The 25,579-nt window shown below is 42.0% G+C and overlaps 1 protein-coding gene across 6 annotated transcripts in view; it reads right to left on the bottom strand.

Annotated features, from left to right (window-relative positions):
- LOC136441378 (nuclear receptor subfamily 5 group A member 2-like) overlaps positions 1–25,579 on the bottom strand; it is a 90,704-nt gene that overhangs the window by 6,316 nt on the left and 58,809 nt on the right. For 2 of the 6 annotated variants that reach the window (XM_066437636.1, XM_066437638.1), the window contains exons 2-3: positions 20,799–20,951; positions 817–1,083 (exon numbers count right to left, since the gene is read on the bottom strand). In XM_066437636.1, the coding sequence (XP_066293733.1) occupies positions 817–1,083; positions 20,799–20,951 (420 nt within the window). Of the gene's footprint in view, positions 1–816; positions 1,084–2,694; positions 2,720–2,791; positions 2,906–3,179; positions 3,301–6,998; positions 7,351–20,798; positions 20,952–25,579 lie in introns of those variants that run through there. The other 4 variants (XM_066437639.1, XM_066437637.1, XM_066437642.1 and 1 more) reach the window with 4 other exon arrangements.

Raw genomic sequence — 25,579 nt, 5'->3', positions numbered from 1 at the left:
ATAAATACAAGTTTTTACCACGTTACGGGGAGTTTCTGCGTTTAGATGATCAGTGTGTCACAATGAATTTTGCATGAAGACTGGGCATGTCAGCCTTGTAGTGACAGGCTTTCAGAAGCCTCTTTCCAGGATGGATCGCTTTAGGAATTTAGCCACTCAGATGTACTGGGCACATGAACTCTTATCTCTGGTTTAGAGGTCGGTCGTGTACTCCCGTCATTTTCTTTCATCGTACCTTGTTTGAATAACATGGTCCTGACAAATGATGCACTTCCACTGATGCATTTCAGCAGCAGTACTTAGTCTTATACATTCCTAGAACATTCAGACATTTCAGGAAAACACAAGTTCTTAAAAATCTTCACGTAAATTTGATTATTGCCAATATACATGACCACACCAATTTAATCAGTTGATTCTCTAATTTTTTTTAAAAACTAAACAATGCTTAACTGGAATATCAACATGGAGACAGTCAGAGGAAAAAGTCTGTACCTAAATGGTTAAATTTTTTCATCTTCTCGTCTTGCTTAATGTTTAATTTAAAATGTCCGAGGACCAAAGAAATAAATTGTTGTGGCCAAAATACGACAGCATCATACAAAATGAATTAAACAACTGGATAAAGCAACGAGATTTAACCTCCTTGGATAAAGACAGCATCCGCTCATGTTCACTATCTTTAATCAGTGAACGGTGAGGTCAAGAGAATTGAGAGTAATGTTAGATCCTTTATCCAGTTGTTTGATTTACAATGTATCATGTGCCTTTTTGTAACGTTGGGGTAACTTGGTACTAATAACGATAAACGCGTACCTTCCAGCTTCATCCCGACCTGCAGACACTTCTGGAAGCGGCAGTACGGGCAGCGTTTCCTCTGCGTCTTGTCGATGACGCAGTTCTGGTTCTCGATGCAGGTGTACTGCTTGTTGTTCTGGACCGTGCGCTTGAAGAAGCCCTTGCAGCTCTCGCAGGTCAGGAGGCCGTAGTGGTAGCCGGACACCTTGTCCCCGCACACGGGACACGCCTCCTCGATCTCCTTGTGTTCCTCTTCATACTGATAGTCTGACATCATCTTCACACCTGCAGGAACGGGAGACAACATCACGATTAGGACATCGTGTTAACATAATGGCGGCACAGTGGCGCAATGGCAGGGTGTTTGGCACAGAACCTAGAAGTGCTGGGTTCAAATCTGGGGTCCCGACTTGCCCCGTTGAAGTTGCGCCCTTGGGAAAGGCATTTCACATGAATATCCTCACTTCACTTAGAATGAGTACCTAGCTTCGGTTAGGGACGTCCCTCGGATAGGACATTAAATGGAGGCCCTGTGTTTGAGGAGAGCCACACCTCAAGCATGTAAAAGAACCCACCACACTCAAAAAGATTAGGGGTCCTTCCCGGTGTGAGTGAATCAAATAAATCTATTCGGATATGCAGCTTGTACTGTTCAGTACAAACAAGAAAATGTTAGCGTTAATTACTCGGCATGCTTTTCACCTGTCCCTTACACAGAAGAATTCATGTGAATAGCATAGGTCTGTGAAACTATTGTGAGAATGTTGTTCAATACACTCACACAGTATTTTAATACCTCTGTCATATGTTGATTTCTATGTGTACTCCTCAGTGGATTCTTATGTTTGTATCAAGCCCAGTAATGCAATGAAAGAACTCAAATCAGTTTTCGGTTGGGGTAAGCGAGACGTTTTGTTTCCTTGATTTGTGGAGGGTTTGTTGTGATCTCGCACAAATTGCACCGTTGGGCCCAAAGTTAATGACGATTCATGGGAGTCTGTTGGCAACATGGGAGGCAAAATGCAAATAAGCCTTACACAGCACCTTCCTAAGACTTTCACACTCGTTAAGTGCAGCCTCACTTTGTCTTATGTATCCAATAGCACTTTCCCAGAGTCGATTTTTAAACTTTGAAGTGTCAGGAAAGATATCACAATTCGTCACACCCGTCTCAACACTTCCATCTCTTTCCTTATCACTTCTGCTCTGCGTTTTGTCACAGAGAACTTTAAACAGAGACTGCTGTTTCTCATGCCTTATCTACAAATGTCACCACAGCAGTTTGCCTATCATCAATTAGTTCTTTATACCCATGGTTGCACCAATGGGCAGGTGCGAAGTGCTATCCACTCACGCTGAGGTAAGTACATGTCTGTCCTGTTTCTAGGTCAGCTGATATAGATACAATGTTATTCGCATTTGCGGCTGTAAAAGAAGTAGGAATGTTGCTCTTGATAAAGCAAGGATCATTTGTATAACTAGATACTAATGCCTGTAAAACGGCATATTCGAATTCTTCATATTTGTATGAATATCATGTCAAAGTACCATAATGACTTCAGAAATGCAATGAAATTCCTCTGAATTTTTCTCTAGTAGGGGGCAAAATAAAATAAAGAATTACAGTAATTGTTTAGGATAATCCAAGATTTAAGCACTTCTTCAATCATGCAGATGACTTAACGTGTTCTTTACAAATGTTTTTACGTGTTCGCAAATGTTCTGAATACTTGGGTGGCTGCGTACTTTGTTTGACCTATGACATCACCATGAGCGCGTGTTGTTTTCACCAAGTCGGGCTCGCTTATGACGTGTTTCACGCCGGTACTTAAGAGTGATTGTATGATAAGGTTGCGAGTTCCCATGTTTACTTAGCAGGCAAACAAAAACACCTACCTACAGCCATATCTTCAGACTACAGCAACAAAGAGAGTACGATTCATCTACTAGAAGTAGGAAGAGGCGCCAAATAGAAGGATCGTAAAAATGGTACCTGTCCCGAAGCATGAGAGGGTTGTAGGGAAGAGATTGTCAACAGGAAGCGCGGTGTTGAAATGTCATGACGCCACACGAGTTTCAACAGTTGAACAATACGTGTCCTACCAGCCGTCGCAAGTTTCAGATATGATTCATACCAGACAAGCAAACATCGCCTGTTTTTTGCGGGTCTTGGCATCACAGATGTAGTAAATTTCTCGCAAGTATTGTTAGTAAAAACATTATGTTTTGGTTAATGAATGATTGCGACGCTTGGAGACTTTTGAGTCGCACGTCTTAAGGTTCCGAACCTGTGCAAGTTCTCTCAGTGTCTTTAACGTACCAGCCGTCGAAACTAGCTAGTAGGAACGAAACGTCACTTATCGATAGTGAGTTGTACTCACGTTTCCATCTGCCCTGTGCTACCCCCTCTGTACATAAATCTAACTCGCCGGTAGAAGAAAGAGGGGAGACCTTTGGCATAGAGCCAAGGAGCGGGCATGGCCGGTGGGGACTGCCTTGTTTTGGTACAAGCCAGGCAATAACACACCGAGGGTTTTGTAAATATTCCCTGTCGCTATCTGAGAAAAAGAATCGTAAACCGGAATCTTGAACTTGTACGTGTTTAAACATCAAGTACAAACGCAACGATGGTCAAGAGAACTGCTTTGATATCAAAATGCAGTAACGAATCAACCATGCAACATTTGGTAGACAGTTCGCAAGCTTATACGTCCCTGCATGTCAAATGTGAATATTCTGATTCAACAACTGTCGTGTTCTCTCTGATATGACCCCGGCAATATTGTTTTGAAAACAAGAAATATCACCATGTTACTGATGTCATAACGTTCCCGGATTTCGCTTTCGCATAAATCATGATGTGCCCTCTTGCCATAACCCCAAGTTCAAATGTCGAATGAATCTCACTTTACGTGTGCGACGTGCGATGGGGATCGACACCAATGGAATCCTGGAACCCCGCTTTTCCAAAGTCAAATCTAAGGTCTTTTCTGTATCATGTGGAAACAATAGGAGCGCCTACACGTTGTAGGGTCGCGCCCTCACATTTGTTACTTTTAAGAAACGTCTTAGCAAACGTGACTGAAGAAGAATGGGCACGTTTAACAGTCTCAAAGAGCCACTGTCGTAGTAAACAAATGGTTTCGGGTGTTCAAGTGATACGAAATATCAGGTTTCATATGCAATATATTTTTGATATAGGGTAGGACCGGGCCTCAACATATATGCGTAATGATTGGAAATAAGAACATAACTGTTACAGCAACAGTCGGTGTCCCCATTGTCCTTGCTACTGATGACAAATGATGGGTCAAACTCGAGGCGACATCAGGTTTGGCTAAATGCTTGCGTCCACAACAAAAGGCATCAGTTAGCAAAAATACAAGACAGCTTGGCGCTGCGTGTGTGTGATCAGACGCAGAAAAATGCTGTCATAAGCAAAGACAGTCCTTGGCTCAGTCGTCAAACCGACACGGTTTTCTGAACGTGCTAATGATCTCACATTGTTGTGGAAGAAAACAAGATTACCTTTGTACTCCTGGAGCGATTCATCATGGCGGAATTTTGACATAATAAGCGAAGTCCATTACCTGCACAATAATGCCCTTAACGAACACAAAGTGTACTGCGCACGCCGACCGTCGTACTGGCGCCAGGTAACAGACAAAATGCTGCAACCTTGATTTACAGTTGCTTCTTAAATGCGCGTCGCCCATGCTCTTATACATATAAGGTAGTCACAGGAAGTCGGACGGACTAAATCCCAGATTTCCATCGAGTTTAAGGCCGATCTACCTCGCCTTCAAGTTTAAGAATCGTTTTCCGTTAAAACCACCTGTTCCGGCGGCAGTTTTACCACCCGGAGAGCTACCTGCCAAAGTCCCGCCGAGCTCGCACTTCCGTTCGGACGACCTAAGCGAAGACAAGCCCCATGCTCGCTGATACAGGTTATAAACGTTTAGAGTTGATTTCAAGTGAACAGCGATAGACTTCGCTTCCGTTTTTCGAGGATGTGGTTAAGGAGAAAGAATCCTCAGGGACTTTGATTCTAAATCTAAGATGATATGTATGCCCTGCAGATGTAAGCATCAAACGTAATACGTCAGGGAAGGTAAAGGGTAGAGTTTACAGTCACGTTTGCAGTGGATTACTGTGGGCGCGTGCATGCACTTCACGAGTGCTTAGGTGTCGATCTCATTAAATACTCGTGGATAACGCCAACACACTTCCGGCCTTAGCGTCAAGAGAGGCCAACAACACAGAATACAAATTTTATCCGAAAAGAAAAGCAGGAAAAAAAACGTACGAAAATAAGTAAACTTCAGTTGCTAGTTACTACAAATGACCGTGTAACGCTTCAAATTGACCATCATTTCTTTGTTTCTGTCTTTCTTACCTTAATGTTTGGTGTAAACTGCAACCATAGATGGGTCAGCAAGTATGATAGCTACGTAGGCAGACAAGAATAAGGTTTTTTAATCTTTATGATAAAGGAAAACCTTAAACGTGGGCATTTTCAGTTTTACCAAAAGACATGTTTATCTTTAATTCTACATGTACAAACCCACACTAAGGCTGCAAGGAGAGTGTTCTAGATTGTCATTACTCCGTTAGGTATCGATGTATCATTTTCCTTTCCAGTTATTTTGATGACGTGAAAGTGTAAACTATCGCCCTGAATAGTATGTTGCAGATATATGTAATTTTGCCCTGCCTATTTCTGATGTGCGCGTTTATGTACGAAATTGAGAAAAAGTATCATTCGATACTGACTGTATAACAATACCATGCCATGTACATGTATGTTCTGTAAACTGTACCGTGTGTGTTCATCAACAGCTCTGTACGCCCGGTACTAATATCTGGCGGCCCGCCAACTTGTATTTGCATAACGCCTACGTACACCTCTGGCATGGGTTCAGTTGGGGGTAGTGACTGATTTACCACGATGGGATTGTTGTTATCGACTGAACAAACGCACGGGTACACATTAATCCGCTCCGAGAATATCTCTGCTCAGCGCGCGTTTTTTGGCAGAGAGGCGACGTTGTTATCGCGAGGAAAAGGTTTACAAACAACTCTAGCTATTGACAGAATGTGACGATCATTAGGCAATCTTATGTCTAGCGTCCTACTTACTTGTCCCGCCCCTGTACTATTGTTCGACAGAAGCGTACGCGTTTTGCGACACTACTCTGCGCAACGCTCTTGAAATACTAAAATTGAAGATATACGGAGATGACCTAATTTGTTATCTGCTTAGATAATGATTTGCTAGACAGGAACACGGTGTAAAGATATCTGGTGGTGGAAAAAACAGAGCGTTCCACGCCCCAGGTAGTCGGTGGGGGTCGCGACACCACCATAACCATCCAGACGTCTGTACCTAGTTTCTTGGGACACTTCTATTCAGGAGGTTGTTCCGCTTCAGTCAAACAACCATCTGCTAACTACAAGAACGCCTGTAGCGCCCGAGCTACACTTTTCCTACACACCCCCTCGTAAAAAAGACGGCCAAGTATTTGTATTAAGCAATGAGCAACCAACAAAACAAACCATTGATTGAGTTTGAATACAATTTGTAACCGTGTATAACGCAGTTTTCTATCGTGCTATCTAAAATTGCAGTACAGCAAATATTCTGGCGTCTAATTTTGCAGTGTGTTGTTGAGAATGGAAAGATTGGAAAGCAACATTACACTATGTATTTTCTACAAAATATAAGGGACTTCCTCGTAGTAAAACTCTTAGATAAACTTCTCAGTGGGTGTGGGATATTGATACAACTCGTACAGGTGATTACATAGTAAGCTCCCGTTTGTTTAAGAAACATTTTGCTGTGACTTGAAAAACAACAAAAACACCTTTCGAACGAGTTTTAAAAAGGAATGTCGGTTTGAAACACAAAAATGTAACTACGGGATACAATTGAATTACACACGTGGCAAGTGCAGGAAAACAACTTGTTAACTGGAAACAAAATTTTAGATAAAGTGTTGCGACAACTAGAATTATTCCTGTGTAAAGTTACACTGAGTAAATGTATGTTGGGACTCAGTCCAAGTCTAACGCGCAGCAAGGGAAGACCGCTGAAAAAAACCCAAGGAACAGCAGAACAAATTATTCCAAACCGACAACGAGAAAGTGCTACGACCTGTTTTAAGGTAGGTAGACAGGGTGGGAAAAGTACACGAACTCACTTGAATCGCACTCGTAGTAAGACATTGGGCTGGTGGGGTAAGGCTGAAACCTGTAGGCGCACTCTCGACTGTAGGTTATGCTTGGTGCCATGACAGCGATTCAGCACATGTGTAGAGTTGGCACGAACGTGGGTCGATCTCTGGTGCCGGTCCAAGGGGTGGGCAAAGCCGGGTACAACTTGGTCTTGATACCGCCTGGCTGTGTTCAGGAGTACGGTGGGGTCCGGTCGATCAAGTCCGGTTTTGAATAAATGACACAAGCGAGATGCCTCTGTAGGTACGGTAGACGGGCAGGTAAAGTCCAGGTGTGCAACGCCACACAGGTGGGTTGGTTCTCAGGAGAACCGTCGGCACGGGAGGGAGTTCCGATAGCTGATAGCAGCGGCGATCGAACCCGATGTGAACTGCGCGGAAACTCGGAGCCAGTGTGATGAAATGAGGGCAGGGGTCCAGTTATAAACAAACCGGCAGGGTTGTCCCATGTGTGAGGCCGCCCTGCATTTGCGCCTGCGCCGTGGAGCCCCCGGTACAGGTCTGGCGTGCGGAGACTCTGACATCGGCCCGCCCGCCCACAGCCCCATTCTACTGCCGGCCATGACGTCACAGAACAACCCAGCCACGGTTCATCAACCGTTTCGTCGCAACAAAGAACTCACGTGTCGAGCTCATTGCGAGACAACGCCAGACTGGCCGAGTTTTAGGACTCCTTCGAGCCAGAGCGTGGATAATAAGTCTACATGCCCGCAGCGGCTCCGGACAATCGCCATTCTTCCAAACATCCCAAATGTTCTCTGACTTCCTACGCCTTCATGAAATGTACAGCCACAACCGGACATGATAAAAGATATTCCTCAAGTGCAAGAAGGGTTCAATAGTCAAACATGGTCGGGATCCCCCCTCCTGAGAATTATTTACGGCGCCGTACTGGTGTTACGAGGCTGAGATTATAGCGTAAACGTTAAAATGTCAGATCCCTGCGCGCGGTTTTAATGTGCTTATCGACAAGACGATATGACCTACATTCATGGACCTGGAGAAGGCATTGACCTGAAAGGCTTTAAGGGGAGGGGAGGGGGCAGATGAGCATCAAAACGCTTTTATATCTAGAATTCGTCCCTGCTATAGGAGTGCATGTTACTTTTTAGAAGATGTTTGAATAGAGAATGTTTATTTACAGTTCTGTTGTTTCTTGTGTTCTGTGTTTTTTTTTTATATTCCACCGTATGTGAGATATCTTTTCTATTGATCAACAAATCCCCAAACCTTGGCCCCGCAAATAGGTAAATACACCCCCTGGCTCCAACAATAGCGGCACGTCCAAAGATGTGAGCGTGTCCGGTGTCCTGTATACACTGTCCTCATTTTTCCCCCTTCCGCCCTTGTCCCGACATAACCCGACCTAAATATTTGGACCATACCACCGCCACCAACTCAATTAAAGGACGAAGTACTTAAAACCTTTGCCGACTCCGCCGGCGAAGCGGTGCGATGTACTTCAATCCATCCTTTCGGCGGCGCACGTTTTGATATCATCTCTCGCATCAATTAATTTGTGACAACACGAAGAACGTTCTGTACACGAAATGACCAAGAAACCACCTCAACATTGCTCACGGCATCATCCGTGCTATTTTAAGTTCACCCCCTAGCGACGTGTTACGCCACAACATGCCTGTTTGTGTTAGTTATATCACTAGTTTGACATTTAAACGTAGTAAGAGTGCGCGATGTTAAATATGTAAGCTGTACAACAGAACACCGCGTATGCAAATGCCAGATTTGAATCAGTACGATCAAAAAATAAAACAGCTATGAAGTCGAACAGTCTTCTTCACTGTCTCCTACAATAGATGACAACGTTCGGTACATAAAAACGAGGCCGCGGATCCGTGTTTAGCATATTTTGAAAAAGCCTTGGATTACTGACACCGTACTATTGTATGGTGTACCTACATCACCATAGAACTATTGTCTAATTGCTATCTTCCAAATGTTGGCACATAATCGGCTGGGGTTCTAATATAAATTCGTTTGATTTGAAAAATATCATCGTTCAGGTGTGGTTGCTATGAATCTTGTTATGACGCTCCATACGTTTCCAAATTGATAACCCAAACACTTCAGTACTTGATTTTACAGTTGCGTTGTTTTGTTTTCTTCCCTAGGGGGTTTTCTTACGCTTTTTCGATAAACAAATAAGTACACTTGTAGCGTGGACCTAATTCTGGTGACACGCACGTAATCAACAACGCCGGCAACCACATGGTCCGCACAGGTACAAAGAGTTGACACCAAATGTCGTTACAAAAGCGTCATCTAGCGGCAGCAAATATGCGACACTTCAACACATTGTTGTACTATTACGCTACCCTGGTCATCTGTTGGAATTCAAAAGAGACTGTTGTCCATTTCATTTATCTATACAGCTTAGTTGCCTCGGAAAAAAACATTTCATTTTGTATTCAGTACACCCGATTAAGGCGTTGGAAACGTTAGCCTTAAATTTAGAGGTGACTTGAAGCTGAAATTGGAGGAAGAAAATCTCAAATCATGAAAATAGATGGTTTGCTGGTTGATTTTTCATTTTTTTTTGTGCAAAATTTGTCTCAGCCACCGACACCTGTAAACAATCAGATGGAAATTAATTTGATACAAAGTCAACAGACCAAGGTGATCTTCTTTTCTTTGAATGATATAATATGACTGATAAAGGAGTATGGTTTCTGAATAACTTGAGTCTAGAAGAGACATGCTTCTACTTGCAAATATTGTACTTGTTTGAATTTGTTTGGGTGTCTATATAGATGCAGAGGGAGAAAATAGGTACACACATGTGTGGTCTCTGAAATCGTTACCATAACCGACCGCTAACGAAAAATTAGAGGTTGTTGCACAGGCACATAAAGGCTATAAAAATATTTTGTCGCGTTCTGTGTCATGGTTCGCCATGGCGATCTTAATCATCAATCTTGCTTTTCACACGCGAAGGAATGCATGCAAGTCACTCGTTAACACAGGGATAGAGTATACTTTCCTTCCCATGATGGGACTGGAATATACAAATGAAAGTACAATAGATCTTCCATCTCTAAGTTATTTTTATGTTTGGTTTATGTCCTGGCGATATTTCAGTTTTTCATTCGACATGAGGCCACACTGGTACGAGTACACGATGGACACATACGTAGCTGTGGTGGTGAGCTGTGTCCATAGTGCTTGTGTAGTCCGATGTCTTAGATCGTATCTCTAGCACCTAATGCAAACTGGTATGCGCCTCGGTGCCCTATTAGTAGGACTGGTTCTACTTTGGTGCCAACGACCTCTAGTACGCAATGTACATGTACAAATGTACGTAGCTTACATGTAGGTGATGAGCTGCATCCCTAGTGTAGTCCTATGTCTTAGATCCTATCCCTAGTAGAGTCATAATGCAACATAGCATGCATCTCTGTGTCGTATAGTACGATGGGCTCTACTATGGTACGAACGACCTCTGGTATGAGTTCATTACTAACAGGAGCTATCTACCACTAAAGAAAAATGTCCGGAACACGAGATATAAAAACCGGACGCTCCGCTGCAGTACTGTAGAGAGCCGCCAGGGGCCCCCAATCTATTCATACTTCCTTTTCTAACCCCTACCAACATACCAAACATCATAACTATCCATCCACTACTTCTGGAGTTATGCTGTTCATAAACACACCAATACACACACGCGTGCATACACACATACATACATACACACACGCATACATACACATACATACATTCGAAAATATAACCTTCTTCTGGGAGACGGTAATGAGATAGTACTCTCCAAGCAGAGGTTGTAAGGAAAATTGTGACCTCCTTGTCATCTGCCCCGTTTTTTATCAGCTCTCCCAAACTGACAAGAAACGGGGCATATGATAAGAAGGTCACAATTCCACCCCCCCCCCCAGCAACCTCTGCTTGGAGAGTAATGATAGAGCGGCCAGTAGCACAGAGACCGACCCCCTGGACCGACCGGTGCTGCTGATGGCTCCATCGCCTCTGCCGTTTTCTTTTCATCAGGAGTTCCTCTGCAATTAAACCGCATACATGTAACGTTACATGTATTGTATGTGTGGAGGAATGTTAATTTAGACCTCCATGGGACGATGGCGTCCGTCAACCTACCGTTCGTTAAAGTGAACATGGCGTGTGGTATCTCATACGTAAGCGGAGGGTAATTTCAGCGTGTAGGAGTAACCATAACTGGAGGATTCGTTCTTAGCATCCTACAGGGAAAACTATCTACCAGTTTCTCCCTCCGTACAGTAATGGCGTCAGCCTACAATTCGTAAACTAGACGAGACGTGTAGTATCTTGTCAGTAAGCGGAGGGTAATTCTGCCTTGTGGGAGTAAACTAGAACTGGAGGATTCGTTCTTAGCATCCTACAGAGAAAACTATCTACCGGGTTTTCCCTCCGTGGAGTAATGGCGTCAGCCTACCTTTCGTAAACTAGACGAGACGTGTAGTATCTTGTCAGTAAGCGGAGGGTAATTCTGCCTTGTGGGAGTAAACCAGAACTGGAGGATTCGTTCTTAGCATCCTACAGGGAAAACTATCTACCGGGTTTTCCCTCCGTGGAGTAATGGCGTCAGCCTACCTTTCGTAAACTAGACGAGACGTGTAGTATCTTGTTAGTAATTCTACCTTGTGGGAGTAAACCAGAACTGGAGGATTCGTTCTTAGGATCCTACAGGTAAAACTATTTACCGCGGTTTCTCAGCAGAGTGTCTCTGAATTTTCAGAAGACATGAAATTCTGCATGCAATCCGCTCAACGGCAACCTATCACGGGAGATGCCACGGTTTCCAACAATACATCATTTTTCAATTTACGTTCTCCATCTCCAATAGCAAGACAACAAATTCTTCTTCTGCCGTATCCAAGATAGTAAATTCCATGCACACGACATCAGAGCCAACAAGCTCGAGAAATTGCAGAAGATGCCACGATCTCCAACATTGAATCATCCTGACTATTTGTTTAATCATTTTCCAATTCTATTTTAACATCTGCAATAGAAAAACAAAATACTCTTCGTCTACTGTATCCTAATCTGTGATCATGAATTCTGTGCGCACGACGTGAAAGCTTGAGAACAACATGTGGAGATGTCATGTCGCTCGCAGTGACTCTTTGATTCACCATTTGCCATTCTATTCAGACATCTGCAATGGCAGAAAAAAGCTCTTCTTCTGTAATTGGCAAATGCCATGCACACGAAACAGCAGCCTGTAGAGATGTGATGGTCTCCAACAATAAGTATTTGGTTCATTATGTTCTATTCTATTTCAACGTCTGTAACAGCAGAAAAACATACTCTTCTGGTGCTGTCCGGCTCATACTTGGTAAATTCCATGAGCACGACCTAAAAGCACACAAGCTCGAGAACAACCTGTAGAGATGTCATTGTCTCCAACAATAACTACTTGGTTCATCATGTTCTATTCTATGTCAACGTCTGCAACAGCAGAAAAACATACACTTCTGCTGCTGTAATATATGTTTCCGTGCCCTTCACGCATCACTGCGTGCGTGTCAGGGCACTTACGTAAATTTCCATGGATATAGCTTACGGCCACCTTGTCTCGTTGTAACATCTACATACATTACAACAGGTATCGATGCAAGTTGTGAAGTGAGGAATTGTGCATTTTATATCTTGCCGAATTGTCGTTGCTTACGCAGTAATATATTTATTCAAAGTATATAGCTTGAATACATTTGGAGCTTGGACCATGGATGTACTTTACACTTTTAACGGCATCCTCGTTCGGTGTTTCTTGTATCTTTCTCTGTTAGAACCTACAACTGTTAAGTAACAAGTTATACCTAATTTACATTATTACATTTGAAATTATGTTTGCATATTGTGTTATATCTACATATTGTGTTGCATCCAAACAAAAGACGTAGATGGACAACATTTCTCTCTTTTTTTCGAAACACCAACGTTAATGGGCCTTTGGTATTAGGCCTTTGGCATCACTCTTATCTATTTCTGTACCACATTTCGCTGTTTACCCCTCCCCTAGTGCAAATGGTTCTGTGTCTATTCTGCTGTACGCGACATCATCCTTGTTGGTTATAGTCACCTGAGAGCAAGTTGCACATTTGTAAATCTGCATTCAAGGAAGGGCAATAAGGATATCGTCATAATGTTCCACTAGTGGGCAGTATACATTTGCGCTCGAACATCTTTCAGCAGAGACCGGTCATCGTTCTAACGTTCAAGCATTCAGAGTTGTTTGCGTTACAAAAACAACGTAAGTTGACCAACAAGTTAAACAAGTGGACGATGGCATGCAAGTACTGCCTAAAGGCAGGCTCCCCGCAGTTGTTTTTCATGGGTTCAACGCATAATGACTTCGCCTTACGCAGTTTCATACATCAATTCATATCTGACGTAACATTGTTTCATATGCATGGCCTATGGCCCGACGCTTACCTCTTGTTTGTGTATTAAAACGGGTTGAGCATTGAGTTAGCGTGCAAAGTAATCATAGTGAGTGACCTATTGTGACATACCATTGTAATTGTTTACGTACAATGAAAGACTCGGGGCGTGTCCACAACAGCAACAAACAACTCTTTGATATGAGATTGAGATTCGCTACGCGCAGCTAGGAAAACAACCCAGAGTGCGCGTGAAAAGAACCATAAAACTTAACACTTTTTAAGCGACTTGTGTCCGGTTTTAACTGTAACATTAACAACACGTTTGTTTGGCATTTTGCGCAATGACAGATTGGATTGTTGTGTATAACTTGAAACATATCGGCAGATGGGCATTCGCATACATTAGATGTTGTATGACGTAAAATGTCCCGGGCGATATCCAAATTTCGCATGCAAAACGTCCATTATACTTATAAGTCTCCATTCCAGACGGCGATCGCGCTATGACCTCGCTGCGACCAAACTTAGATTTGTGTATAACCCCTGGCTGACTGAAAAGAAAACACAACAAACAAAGTGTAAAAAGATTCCTTTTTTGTCTATGAAATTCGTTGAGCATTCTGTCAAATTTTAGGTCGTAGCTAGGACCCCGCCCTATTTAGTGGAATGGGGGTATAAACCACAACAAGTGTCCACGGGCTATCTCTGTGAAGGAATCTTTGTAGTCGTAGTAGATAGTATTCTTCTGTTGCAGATCAATTGTCGTGCAGAGTTTCGTATTTTAGCTACGGACGTAATACGAACATGAAGATGACGCTTGGTCCCTGTATTATTTACATATCAGGGTTGACGTGGCCACACACCATTACATGTCAACACTCGCCACAATGTCGGGACTGAAATTCCCTCAAGTTTGCACGATGTTTAGACAAGGCAAGTTGATCCCATGAAATATTTCCCATCCGTGCCCCGATGCGTATAGTATTTGCAGAAATGTGACACTGGACAGACGTTCTCTTGCTCAATGGTAGCCTCCACCAGGCCTTCCTACGGTGGTACGGATCGTAGAACCCGGCAAAAAAGGGACTAATTGGCCAGGAGAGTTAGTCTGCGGAGAGGTTAACATTTCCACCTGCGCCTGGCCAATGAAACCCTACGGTGGCCAAACTCCCCTGGCAAAATTATTTGTTTTGTAGAGACTAACTCAATGGGAGGACGCTTGCTGTAACGCATAGCCGATCTCCAGAAACTCAATGCGGGTATCATAACGCCATTTTCGTGACAACGCCTCAAAAAAACATCTTCCCAGGGATCCCAAAAGTGTAAGGTTTATTTATATTATATAATGATATTTCGACTGGCGCCAGGTTTTCTCTATTCGTAGTGCCATGGTCAACCCGAAACGAGTCGTAGTTGCTGATGTCTGCATATCGGATAGGCAATCCTTTGTGCTGAACTTCGAAAAACGTTGGTGTCAAATTCAACGCCACCATTTGTTTCCAAATGTTATATTCTAAGAGCCGATCAAAGGTTAACAGTATCTGAATTGGTTCGTGTTGATTTATCGTTTTTCTGACGATTCATATTCGCCCTAGGTCAGTAAGACGTGAGTTCACATATATATATACATTCATATTGTGTCTCTTTTGGGTACGGAAACCATGAATGTACATATACTAGCCTTACTCGACTGATCACGAGGTTTTACCATAGCCATCTCTGATGACTTTACGCTTAATACAATGATGCAGTTGTGTTCTATAAGTAAAGTCCTATCATTGCAAATTTTTATTCAAAAAATGAGTTGTACGTTTGAAAATTGTAAAAGGCTGTAACACGGTACGTAAAACAAGACTGTGAATCTTTTCTCAGTGTTGAGTGAGGATGTCAAATTGTAAAGTCCTTGTCAAGCATGATTGTAAGTAAAATGTGACATTTTTTGTATATTCCCAATAAATTGGTGTTTTAATAGCGAAATGCACGTTTGGAAAGAGCATCATTACATGTAACTGGGAACATTTCATAACAAAATGGCGTGCGTGAAATGCATGCTCCAGAACACTAATGAACGAAAACATGCCAAAAACCGAACTGAATTCAGTCCCTTGACTTCGTAAAAGCACCCCTTCCAAACTATATGCAGAAGTGGCGTTCTGTAGTAAATAAGTGACTCAGAAGTAGTTCAAGGCAGTACCACATAAAACGTGGATGCTTCAGGGTGGCGTCAAATGTACAGCTAGTGAAATGTTGATGCCCCCCGATGGCTAGATACTATCGTTGTGTGAAGATAACTGCACTCATTGACGTGACCTAAAGAAGGGGACAAGCCATAATTAACCGCCTCAAACCGACTGTTGTAGCTTGAAACAGATATTTTCTACTTGTCTTGATGATAGTAACGCTGCAATAGTAAACGTCTTGCAGCTAGTTCTGCTCCATACCTAGTTGAGAGTACTCAACAACGATTCCAGTTCCGATCAGGTTGCTACGATCCTCCGATGCATAAAACATCGTCGCTCCACGGTCGATCCAAAAACACGAGCATACACCTTCTCGATCCTACCTTTCCCCCTGACATGATCAGATTACAAATAAGAACTTCCTCAGTGCTGTTAATCATATTTTGTGTCATAATTTCACCCTCCTATAAGGCTGGGTCAGTACAGGGCGTGGCAAGACGGAAAATTACATCGCCACTCTCCCCAGCGCAAATGCACCTTCAATATGACCTACATACAGGACGCACCGTGCATCCAAATCGTGTCCTGTGATATCGATCCATCTATGCCATTACTTCTCTTCGTACGTGTAGCTGTGATAAAACATGGTCATAAGTGAAGGATTATATCCAGTAGAATATTCGTCATAGGCAACCCGCGTAGCTACAGTACAGACAATACATATGTTTAGAGCCTGACAACATGCATATTTCAAGGTTGCCGTTAGGTTCCATTCAAATCTAAAACTGCCCCTAGATCGTACTTACAGATTCTTTCACAACACTAAACAACATATCAGTTTACTTGACAGAATGTGGCAACGACAACATACCCCCGGTAAACAAAAATTCATAAATGAATTCCAATTCCGTTAGATAATGTAGCTCGTTGTTAACATATTTTAGCAGTAGAGCAAACAAAAATCAGTCAGGTAGTTCCAAATCGTTCCTTCTTACCAAATGTTGTAATCTTTGTTGTATAAAGAGTCATTGAACCAACGTCATCCTCCGTTACAACGTGTTCTTTTTTTAGTCAAACTCGTAGGGATTTACTTGGCTTTGTTCCAAGGTCCATACATAGCCGGGCAGGACGTTTTTAGCAGCTCGTGCAGGAAGGCAACAAAAGAGTGTGAGAAATATACGATGTTCGTGTGACACTGATATACAACATGATGAGTGTAGCCAAACACTGTTAACTGGTTGTGTATTGCTTCGACTGTCAAGTCTCTCAATATCTTTCAAATTTTAGTCTTCCTGAAGGTCTTTTTCAATAACGATCTAAAATGTATCCTTACAGGTTGATACAGATATTTATGCCCAAGGCTTTTCTTTCAAACTTGTTGAATCAACAATATCTAAGATTTAGATAATAACAAATCGAACGCTGGAAGGTGTCTACATAATGAGTTATTGCACCAGATCAACACAGCTCAATATACAGGGCGCTCCTCTAAGGGAATAGAGCGCCCTCCTCGCTGAATAGATTTCAAGCCCGTTCAAAGGACAATGTTATGTAGGAGTATGTTGTGGGTCGACGCTTTCTCTCTCTCGAGGGCTTGTATGCCTTTGATATAACCACTGACTTACATCTAGTACGTCGTCTCTACCGCAAACACAAAGGCACCCAAGTAAGCTAAATATGTTACAGGAGATTCATTTTACACAGAGTCTCTAGGTATACATTTAGAGTCGATACCACTCGGCATTGGAGCGAAAGAAAATTATATTTTGGGGCATCATTAAGTTGGCAAATACATCAGTTTGGATTGTTATATACGAACAGTATTGTAGGCATTTAATACACGTAATGGGGCGAAAGAAAATTATATTTTTGGGCAGCATTAAAGTGTCTAAGAGATCGGTTTGGATTGTTATATATAAACAGCAATTATTGTGGTTAAGATATTTAGTACACGTAATGGGAGTGAAATAAAATAACATTTTCAGACAACATCTGATTGTCCGAGAGATCAATTTGGATTGTTCTATACAAACAGCTATTGTAGTATTCTAGATATTCAATACACGTCATGGGAGTGACGAAAAAACATTTTGGCAGCATAAAATTGTCCAAGAGATCAATTTGGATTGTTTTATGCAAACAGCTATTGTAGTATTCTAGATATCTAATACACGTCATGGGATTGAAAAAATATATTTTTGGCAGCATAAAATTGTCCAAGAGATCAGTTTGGATTGTTACAAACAAACAGCAATGGTTGTATTTTAGATATCTAATACGCGTAATAAGGGTGAAAGAAGATGACATTTTTGGCAGCATTAGATTGTCCAAGAGATCAGTTTGGATTGTTGTATCTTAAATATTTAATCAGTTTTTGTGAACTTCGGTTGTGCGCGGTAGCCCAGCCCGTCACTGCCATGTAATGATCCAATATTTCAACGGCTTTCCACCTTACAATTGGGGTGGCAATGGCAGAAATGTACACGCCGTATTATTGACCAAAATCGTGCAGCACACGGTGACCATAAATCTAGATATCGTTGAGATACGACATTAGCTGAAGCCGATACGTGTACACAAATATGAATATCTATACAGCTGTTGTTTGATATGTATGGCTAGTTTTGCCTTTTCTCATATATCTTGCAATCAGTATTAAAGCGACAACGCTTGCGATGTTCAATCCACCAACCTTCTATAATGTATTTATATCAACCATGTAATCATAAGGGTTTTGTTTTTCTTCTGTAATCCTCGTTGACTTGGAAATCCGAAGCAAAAATTGGTACGTACAAATGTACCCTTTCACAGTCACTGTGTTCTGTTCACAACTTATCGATTCGAATTTCTTAGAAGAAGGACTTTGTAGCGGATCCTATAAACGCTGTGACGCAGCGCAGTGGGTTTTGTCAGCACGCTAATCCACTGTACGATCACGATGGGTCAAAGTCCTTCACATACACATGCTATCACCTCACAGTAAGTGGAGAACACGCCTGAGTCCTTCACCCAGGGACAGTATTGCAGGGCACAAATGTAGGACACTGGAGAAACGGCCGTAAATTTCACTGAATTGATCTTTGTCTCTTGGAGTGTACTTCTATATCCCATGTACTCATTTCTTCATCCAAATGTTCATCGACTCAATACTCAGTCAATGATGTCAACATGGCCAACATGATTTCATCCATGTACTATGGGTGATGTTTGTGTTTCTCTGTAATTCTCGCTGATGAAAATTCACTAAGTAAAAATTGGAACACACAAATGTATACTTCTACAGATCACCGTATGTGTTTGCAAGTTGAGCTGATATCTTATTGATTCTATTTCTTGGAATAAGGACAATGTAGTGGATCCTGTATACAATAGCTTGAGATACCTGTGATATATGTGCAATGTACTCACTTGAGTCACAGCTTAACTGTACAGTTGGGCAAAACTATGTCAGATTCAGTTGAGCTGATATCTTATTGATTCGATTTCTTGGAGTAAGGACAATGTAGTTGATCCTGTACAACTCAGATACAATAGATTTAGAAACTGGTGATATGTACACAATGTACTCACTTGAGCCACAACTGAACTGTACAATATTGGTACACTTTGGCAGAGTTGTCCAACTATATGAGATTATATATGCAAACATGAAATATTGAGGGACATTGTGACTTTCAAGTAACATTTAGAGGGCCGTTATTTTGCCGAACCAGTTCTCAAACTAGACCCAGGACCATTTTTCTTGGCTTCAATTGATTTTTGAAAATGTTATATTTTCGAAACTGAGAAACAGTATTGCAACCTTTGCTTTTTTAGAAGAATACAAGAAGCTTACACACGGGGAAAAAAGTGTTTTCAAAATACATTTACAGTATTTGCGGCCAATTTTCCAAGTAATGTTATGCAAAAATACTACTAGCTTGAAGTAAACATTGCCAAAATGTAGCATATCTTTCTGACAACCTTTTCATAATTCTCCCTATATCTCCTCTACATTATGGCTGTATCCTGGGCAATCTTCGTAAGAAAAACATGCATGTAATATATGATATAGTAACTAAAACATCTATCAACATTGCAACTTAATTCAAAGTCAGCAACATAAATGTATAGTATAGTCAGCAACATATGTAATAAAATGTACTAGATGTAGCTTTTATTCACTCAAAATGCAGCACTAGTGACCTCTATATTTTTGTGACATTCATGCGGTTGAAAGGTTGAAAGCCAAATTTGCCATATACAATCACCAAATTATATGAAATCTTGCCTGTTTATGTTTTCAACAAACGTTGCATGTCACACATAACATTGTGTCGGACACTATATTTATCACTATCAGTATGTGTCAGGATGCACGTACACATCTGCTTACAGTATACGATCTGTGCCTTTAATGTGTTAGTCTTTATCGACTATACAATGAAATAACATGGGGGGCACTAGGCCAACATAGTGGCGTACTCTGCGAGCTTCCCCTGCACTTGATGAGGATTCAATATGGCGCGAGGGGGTGGGTGGACTACCTAATGATGTTGTCCCTAAAAATAGGTTACGTTTAAGGGTAAATCTTTCACCTGTCCTGCAGTCTGTGTCCAATATCTTAGAAAGGGAGGGTAGTGCGAATAATAGATTAGAAAGGGTAGTGTCAGCTAGCGTTAATATTCAACGTATTATTGAAATGATATGTTAAGGGCGATTTGGGTGCAACCTGCAGCAATGTTTCTGTATTGGAATTAAGGTTGCATGAGCAGGGTAGCGTGCACGCAGAGCTAGGGACACTGCAATGAGAAACTAGATCCACCACGACCCGTGTATTATCTAGGCAGAACACGTATACAGTGGGAATAGGTTGTGCCAAGTGCACGGCTATGACCGGGTATATACGGCGATCCAAGATGGCGCGGCTTGGGGTGGGCGTACTTTAGTATTGGGTGAACTTGGGGCGATAGCTGGGGGTTACTGACCATCGGTACGCACACGGTCAGCTCGTGTGAGGTCTCAAATATTACACTGTCGCTTCTAGTTTATAAAGTTTACAATGTCCTAATTGTAGCAACGTACACATGACCCATATCTACATGCAAAATATAAACCTTGGTCTCAATCGTGTAGTCGTTGGCCTGGAGGTTACTGGCCAATGGCTGTGTGTGCGTACGTGTATCAGGAGGTGTTACAATACTTACTGTTTCCACTGATGGACGACATGTCGCTGAGGTTAGAGTTGGAGCCGCGCGCGTCCGTGGCAGGTCCGGTCAGGTAAGGTATCCCCTGGTGTTCTCCCTTCGGGACCATAGCAGAGGCAGGCAGGGAGCGGTCTCCACCCCAGTCCGGTGGAACTGTATATACGTGGAACACACACACACAAGATGAGTGGACACAGTCAGGTGCGACCGGATCAGCAAGCTATAAGTATGACCCCGCGTTCAACTGGACTTGTGTTGATTTTTTGGAAAGGTGTGTTGCGTTGCGCAGGTGAGGTAGTTCCGTGGGAGGGAGGGCGCAGTCGCGACAAGTGTCCTTGAAAGGATGTCGCACAGAAGTCGCAAGAAGTTCCGTACGATGTCAATACGACTCCTACAAGACCGGTGTCATCGGCGTGTTTACTTGGAGGCCCCGATCTCAAACGCGGAAGGGCGCGGACGTTGTGAGGTGACTAAAAACCAAGCACTGAAAATCGATATCAACTCGCATGCGCCAACTACGAGGGGTCAAGTAGCTGAGACGTCACCAAAGCAATTCGAGCCAATCAGAACCTTGGACATGGCGGCGAGGAGGGAACGCCGACCGTATTTGAATTGTGATTGGTTGGGATATATTTCCAGGCCATGTTTTCCTTCAGTTGACCCCTGAGGAAAAGTTCCCACACATTTTTAGAAATGTGTGTCATGTTTAGGGATATAGTTTTATCATATGGAACAGGTTGGAGCTACACAGGTGTCATGCTACTACATATCTAGGGCGAGATTCATGCTCTGTGCATGCGCAAATGTCAAAAAGTTGAACCTCTCATATAATAGTCGACGGCGGGGGGTCTGGAATTTACGCTGAAAAATGAATGGTAGAGAAACAATTATCCGTCCATTAGAATTATTTGGGGTTGAAAAACAAAATTCCATCTTATCACTGAGGCATATTTTTGGGACAACGTTTTATTCTCGTTGTTGTTGTTGTTGTTGTTAAGTTGCTTTAAAAAAGAATAAGGCAGCAAACAACATGGCGTGTCCAGTTGAAAGACAAGTCCTGCCATTATTGCCCCCTGGCTGTTGAGAAGTGAAGACCGGAGTGACTGTGGCAGGTTTCTGGGTCATTAGCTACGTTAGAGCCGGTGGGAGCCCGACAATTTACCGCAGATGCAAAGAAATGTGGAGGGTGGGGCGACAAAGAGTCTCCTAGCGGTTGTCCCACTTTACTGCGAGCTTGTACAATAAATTACGTATCATGTTCGTTAAGCCTCCTCCCCTGTGGAGTGATATTTCTGCCAGGATCCAATAGAATATCTTATGTTTTTACATGTATATTGGTGTTTTTTTCTGGTCTGCCACTTGTGTACAGTGTTGTGCCCTAACTAGCACCGGCCAGTCTGACTTCCCCGGCACGTGGCCGATATGTGTCCTAAGCTGACCCCTCAGCCTCTGGGCCTGAATTTGGGTCACGTTGATTCTGCGCCTGCGCAGTACACGTTTTAGGTCCCGTCAGCTTCGCGCCACTTTTGCGGCAGCCCGGGTTCGGTCCGAAAATGTCGGCTAATTTCGCGCTGGAGGACCTACAAGCGAGCCATCGGTCAAATGCTCCTAAATGCCAAGCGATCGATTTAGAAACTACGAATAATATTCCCTCATTTGCCTGCCATGTGTTACTGTTCTACGATGGGGGAGGGGGGCATTACAACGTGGGATGCTTGCAGTACTCACATTCAGCATCAATTACACCAAGATCAATCTATTCCCCTACATGAAAACGATATTTTTTCGTCTGCCATTTTGACTTCTCGCTAAAATCACGAGGAAAAGTACTGTTTCATTGATCATGTGTCAGTCACGTGGTTGTGACCGTGGTTATTCAGTTTGGTTATGTTTGGACGACAATTAGAGCTTTAAACCACTGGGCAGTTAGAGCTATTGATCATTGTGAGATGATCACAGCCTGTTGAAATACAATACAGTTGTCGAAAGGTTTGGTTTCTGAGTATTCCACTACCAAGTCCAAACATCATGGACGAGTGAAAGCTTTAAAAAATGGGAGGGGGGTGGTGTTGTGCAATACGGTGCATCTTATGGCACCACCAACCGTGTACGCAGTGTGCACAGCTCATGTAGTCACCATGGAGAATCCGATTACCCCCTTCTATATTCCATGTTCCAGCATTCGCCCCCCTCCCCCAGTGAAGCTTGACAGGTCAGTGTGATAAATCGCATGACCAGCTAAACACCCACGCTACCTTTAGTGTTCAGACATATTGAATACCGACCGACGATTTGAACGCGAAGAACAAAATACCAAGCTGTCTTTGCCTGGCCCCGCAGCGCCAACCCCACTAATCTTCACAGGCGTGTGTGTGGAGAAATATTGAACGTGAATACCAGCACAAGGTCAACAACAAGCTACGGCGTATCTTCCCTTCGTACTAATGTATTATTTCAAGTTAGGCGCCAGTTTGAATTACTGCTTGATTTGAAGAAAGATAAGATACAAAGGTTAGGAATCCAAAACTCAGATGGTAAAGGAGCAGGCGACTTTGATGTACTACTTTGTAATTATTCACATATTGAGATAAACTGAAACCTTTGCTTTAGAAGATAACTTCTTCGAAATTTGTTTTCTTTTACATTTCCAATGATGCGACCTTCCATTCGAAAATAATAGTCAACGTGTAAATTACAGCTTGTGCCTCCACACATTGGCAGAGTTAGTGAATACGGCAACATAACGAATTGATGAATAAAGAAGCAAACAAAAGTGTAACTAGGAACATTTCAAATTAAATTATCTATAACAAACGACCCCAAAAGATGAATCTATGATACAAGAGATGGTAGTATTTGTCGGTGCAAGGAGGTCGGTGCCCCCCTCCCCAACCTAATTTTCCTCCTCCCAAGTATAAGAGTTTATATAGACACCCCCTTCCCCTTAGGATCACAGACTGCTACCCAGTCCGGCCTGTTCACAATGCATGCTATTGTATTTTGCACTAGCATTAAGAATAACTAAAGTTATAAATCTACTTTGCCAATGCTTTAACAGTTTTAGTAACATTGCCTTCCAAATCTTCAGCGCTACACGTCAAGACTTGTACTGTATGATATTCATAATTCATATATCGTGACTGATGTACACACCGACAGTGGTCCATATTTATCACAGGCATATATCTGACGTTATGGCCTACTTATGTGTTTTAATTGATTTGATACCCCGACAATAGAGGTTTGCTGACACTAGATTCGCGAGCAGGTTTCTTTGGTGTATGACTGACATTTCGAGGTCAACTGACAATGTAGCCTGCTGAGTAGTCATTCTGTGGTGATGTTCTGTGGTGAGACCACGTTATGCTACTCATGCAATTGTACCAGGTAATGCCACCAAAGCTACACTGCTACAGCCTGAAATGATATCTACATATCGCACTAAAGATAACCTGTTTTCCGTTGTTCTTTTACATGATGTAATAAAGCTGAAGTAGATAAATAAACCGAAGGATAAAGCAACTAACACCTGGAATGGGGTCATATTACAGTATAAAGTACAGGAAAACAATAACATTTTCAACACCCTGATAAATAAATCAGTACTTAAGGTTACTTTATATGTTAATGACTCTCAAATGTGCACAACATACCTGCCAATGTAATGAAACTATCATTGTATAAAGTCTGGTACTCCATATACTATATAGATCAGTGTAAAGGTATGCCTGAATGGTCAACACTCTACTCTACATGTATATCTGTACATATTTAGCCGAATAATGTTCATATAACCAGAAATATATTGTCAAATTAGGAGCTCTATACACTATAAAGATGGCAACACTCCACATGTATATTTGTGCATGTTAAACCCCATAATGTTCATATGACTAGAAATATAATTTTGGAACATCTACATGAACGTAAATGAGTCTGTATTAAATAATAAATGTTAATTTAGTTTGGGTATGCAGCAATTGCATGTTCCATCAGCGAATTCAAGGCAATTAAAAAATAATATCTGCTATTCTTCTCTACATATAAACACTATAAACACTCCGCTGTTGCGACCACCGCAAGCATTTTTTGAATATATCTATGTTATATATTATACTATATATTCATGTTATATATTCATACTAAACTATTTCAAGCGAATTTTGCTGGACGTAATAACCATAATTATCCTGTGCGAGTGGATTATTGTTATTATGAATGTATTTGGATGTGGGTTTCATCATGGCTAAAGCTTGGATCCGGCCCATCAACAATTCAATACACAGAGGGAACATATTTTGTTAGAGTAATTGTTTGGTCGTATCAAATACGGTTAAACTTCATCGAATATTATACTAGTATGTTAATGATAGAAATATACTATTCATTTATGGGGAAAGTAAATTCAATCACTTTAGATATATGAGTAGGACTGAAAAATATAGATTCCTTGACTGACTATAATATAGCTAAACCCATACAATTCTACATTTTCACCATTACCAAGAAGAGAGAAGAAGCTCAAGCTATATTCTAGACTCCAATACTCACACCAACATGTGTATGTTATTTCTAAACATGTATTATGATCTGACCTGTACATAGCCCAGTTCAGTGACAATGTTCAAAAAGGTCTTCATTTATTCGTTGATTTGCGTTGTTTTGTTATTACACCCCCAAGCTTTCTTACACATCATCTCGACAAATTGCAATGAGATGTTCATTTGATGATATCACTTGAGTGCTATAAAGAGATGAATCTGGTTGAAACGCAATCATCA

Source organism: Branchiostoma lanceolatum, chromosome 9 (genome assembly GCF_035083965.1).
Source record: "Branchiostoma lanceolatum isolate klBraLanc5 chromosome 9, klBraLanc5.hap2, whole genome shotgun sequence".
NCBI classification, from domain to species: domain Eukaryota; kingdom Metazoa; phylum Chordata; class Leptocardii; order Amphioxiformes; family Branchiostomatidae; genus Branchiostoma; species Branchiostoma lanceolatum.
The sequence above is the reverse complement of the archived record's forward strand: the minus strand, read 5'-3'. Positions and strand labels throughout refer to the sequence as shown.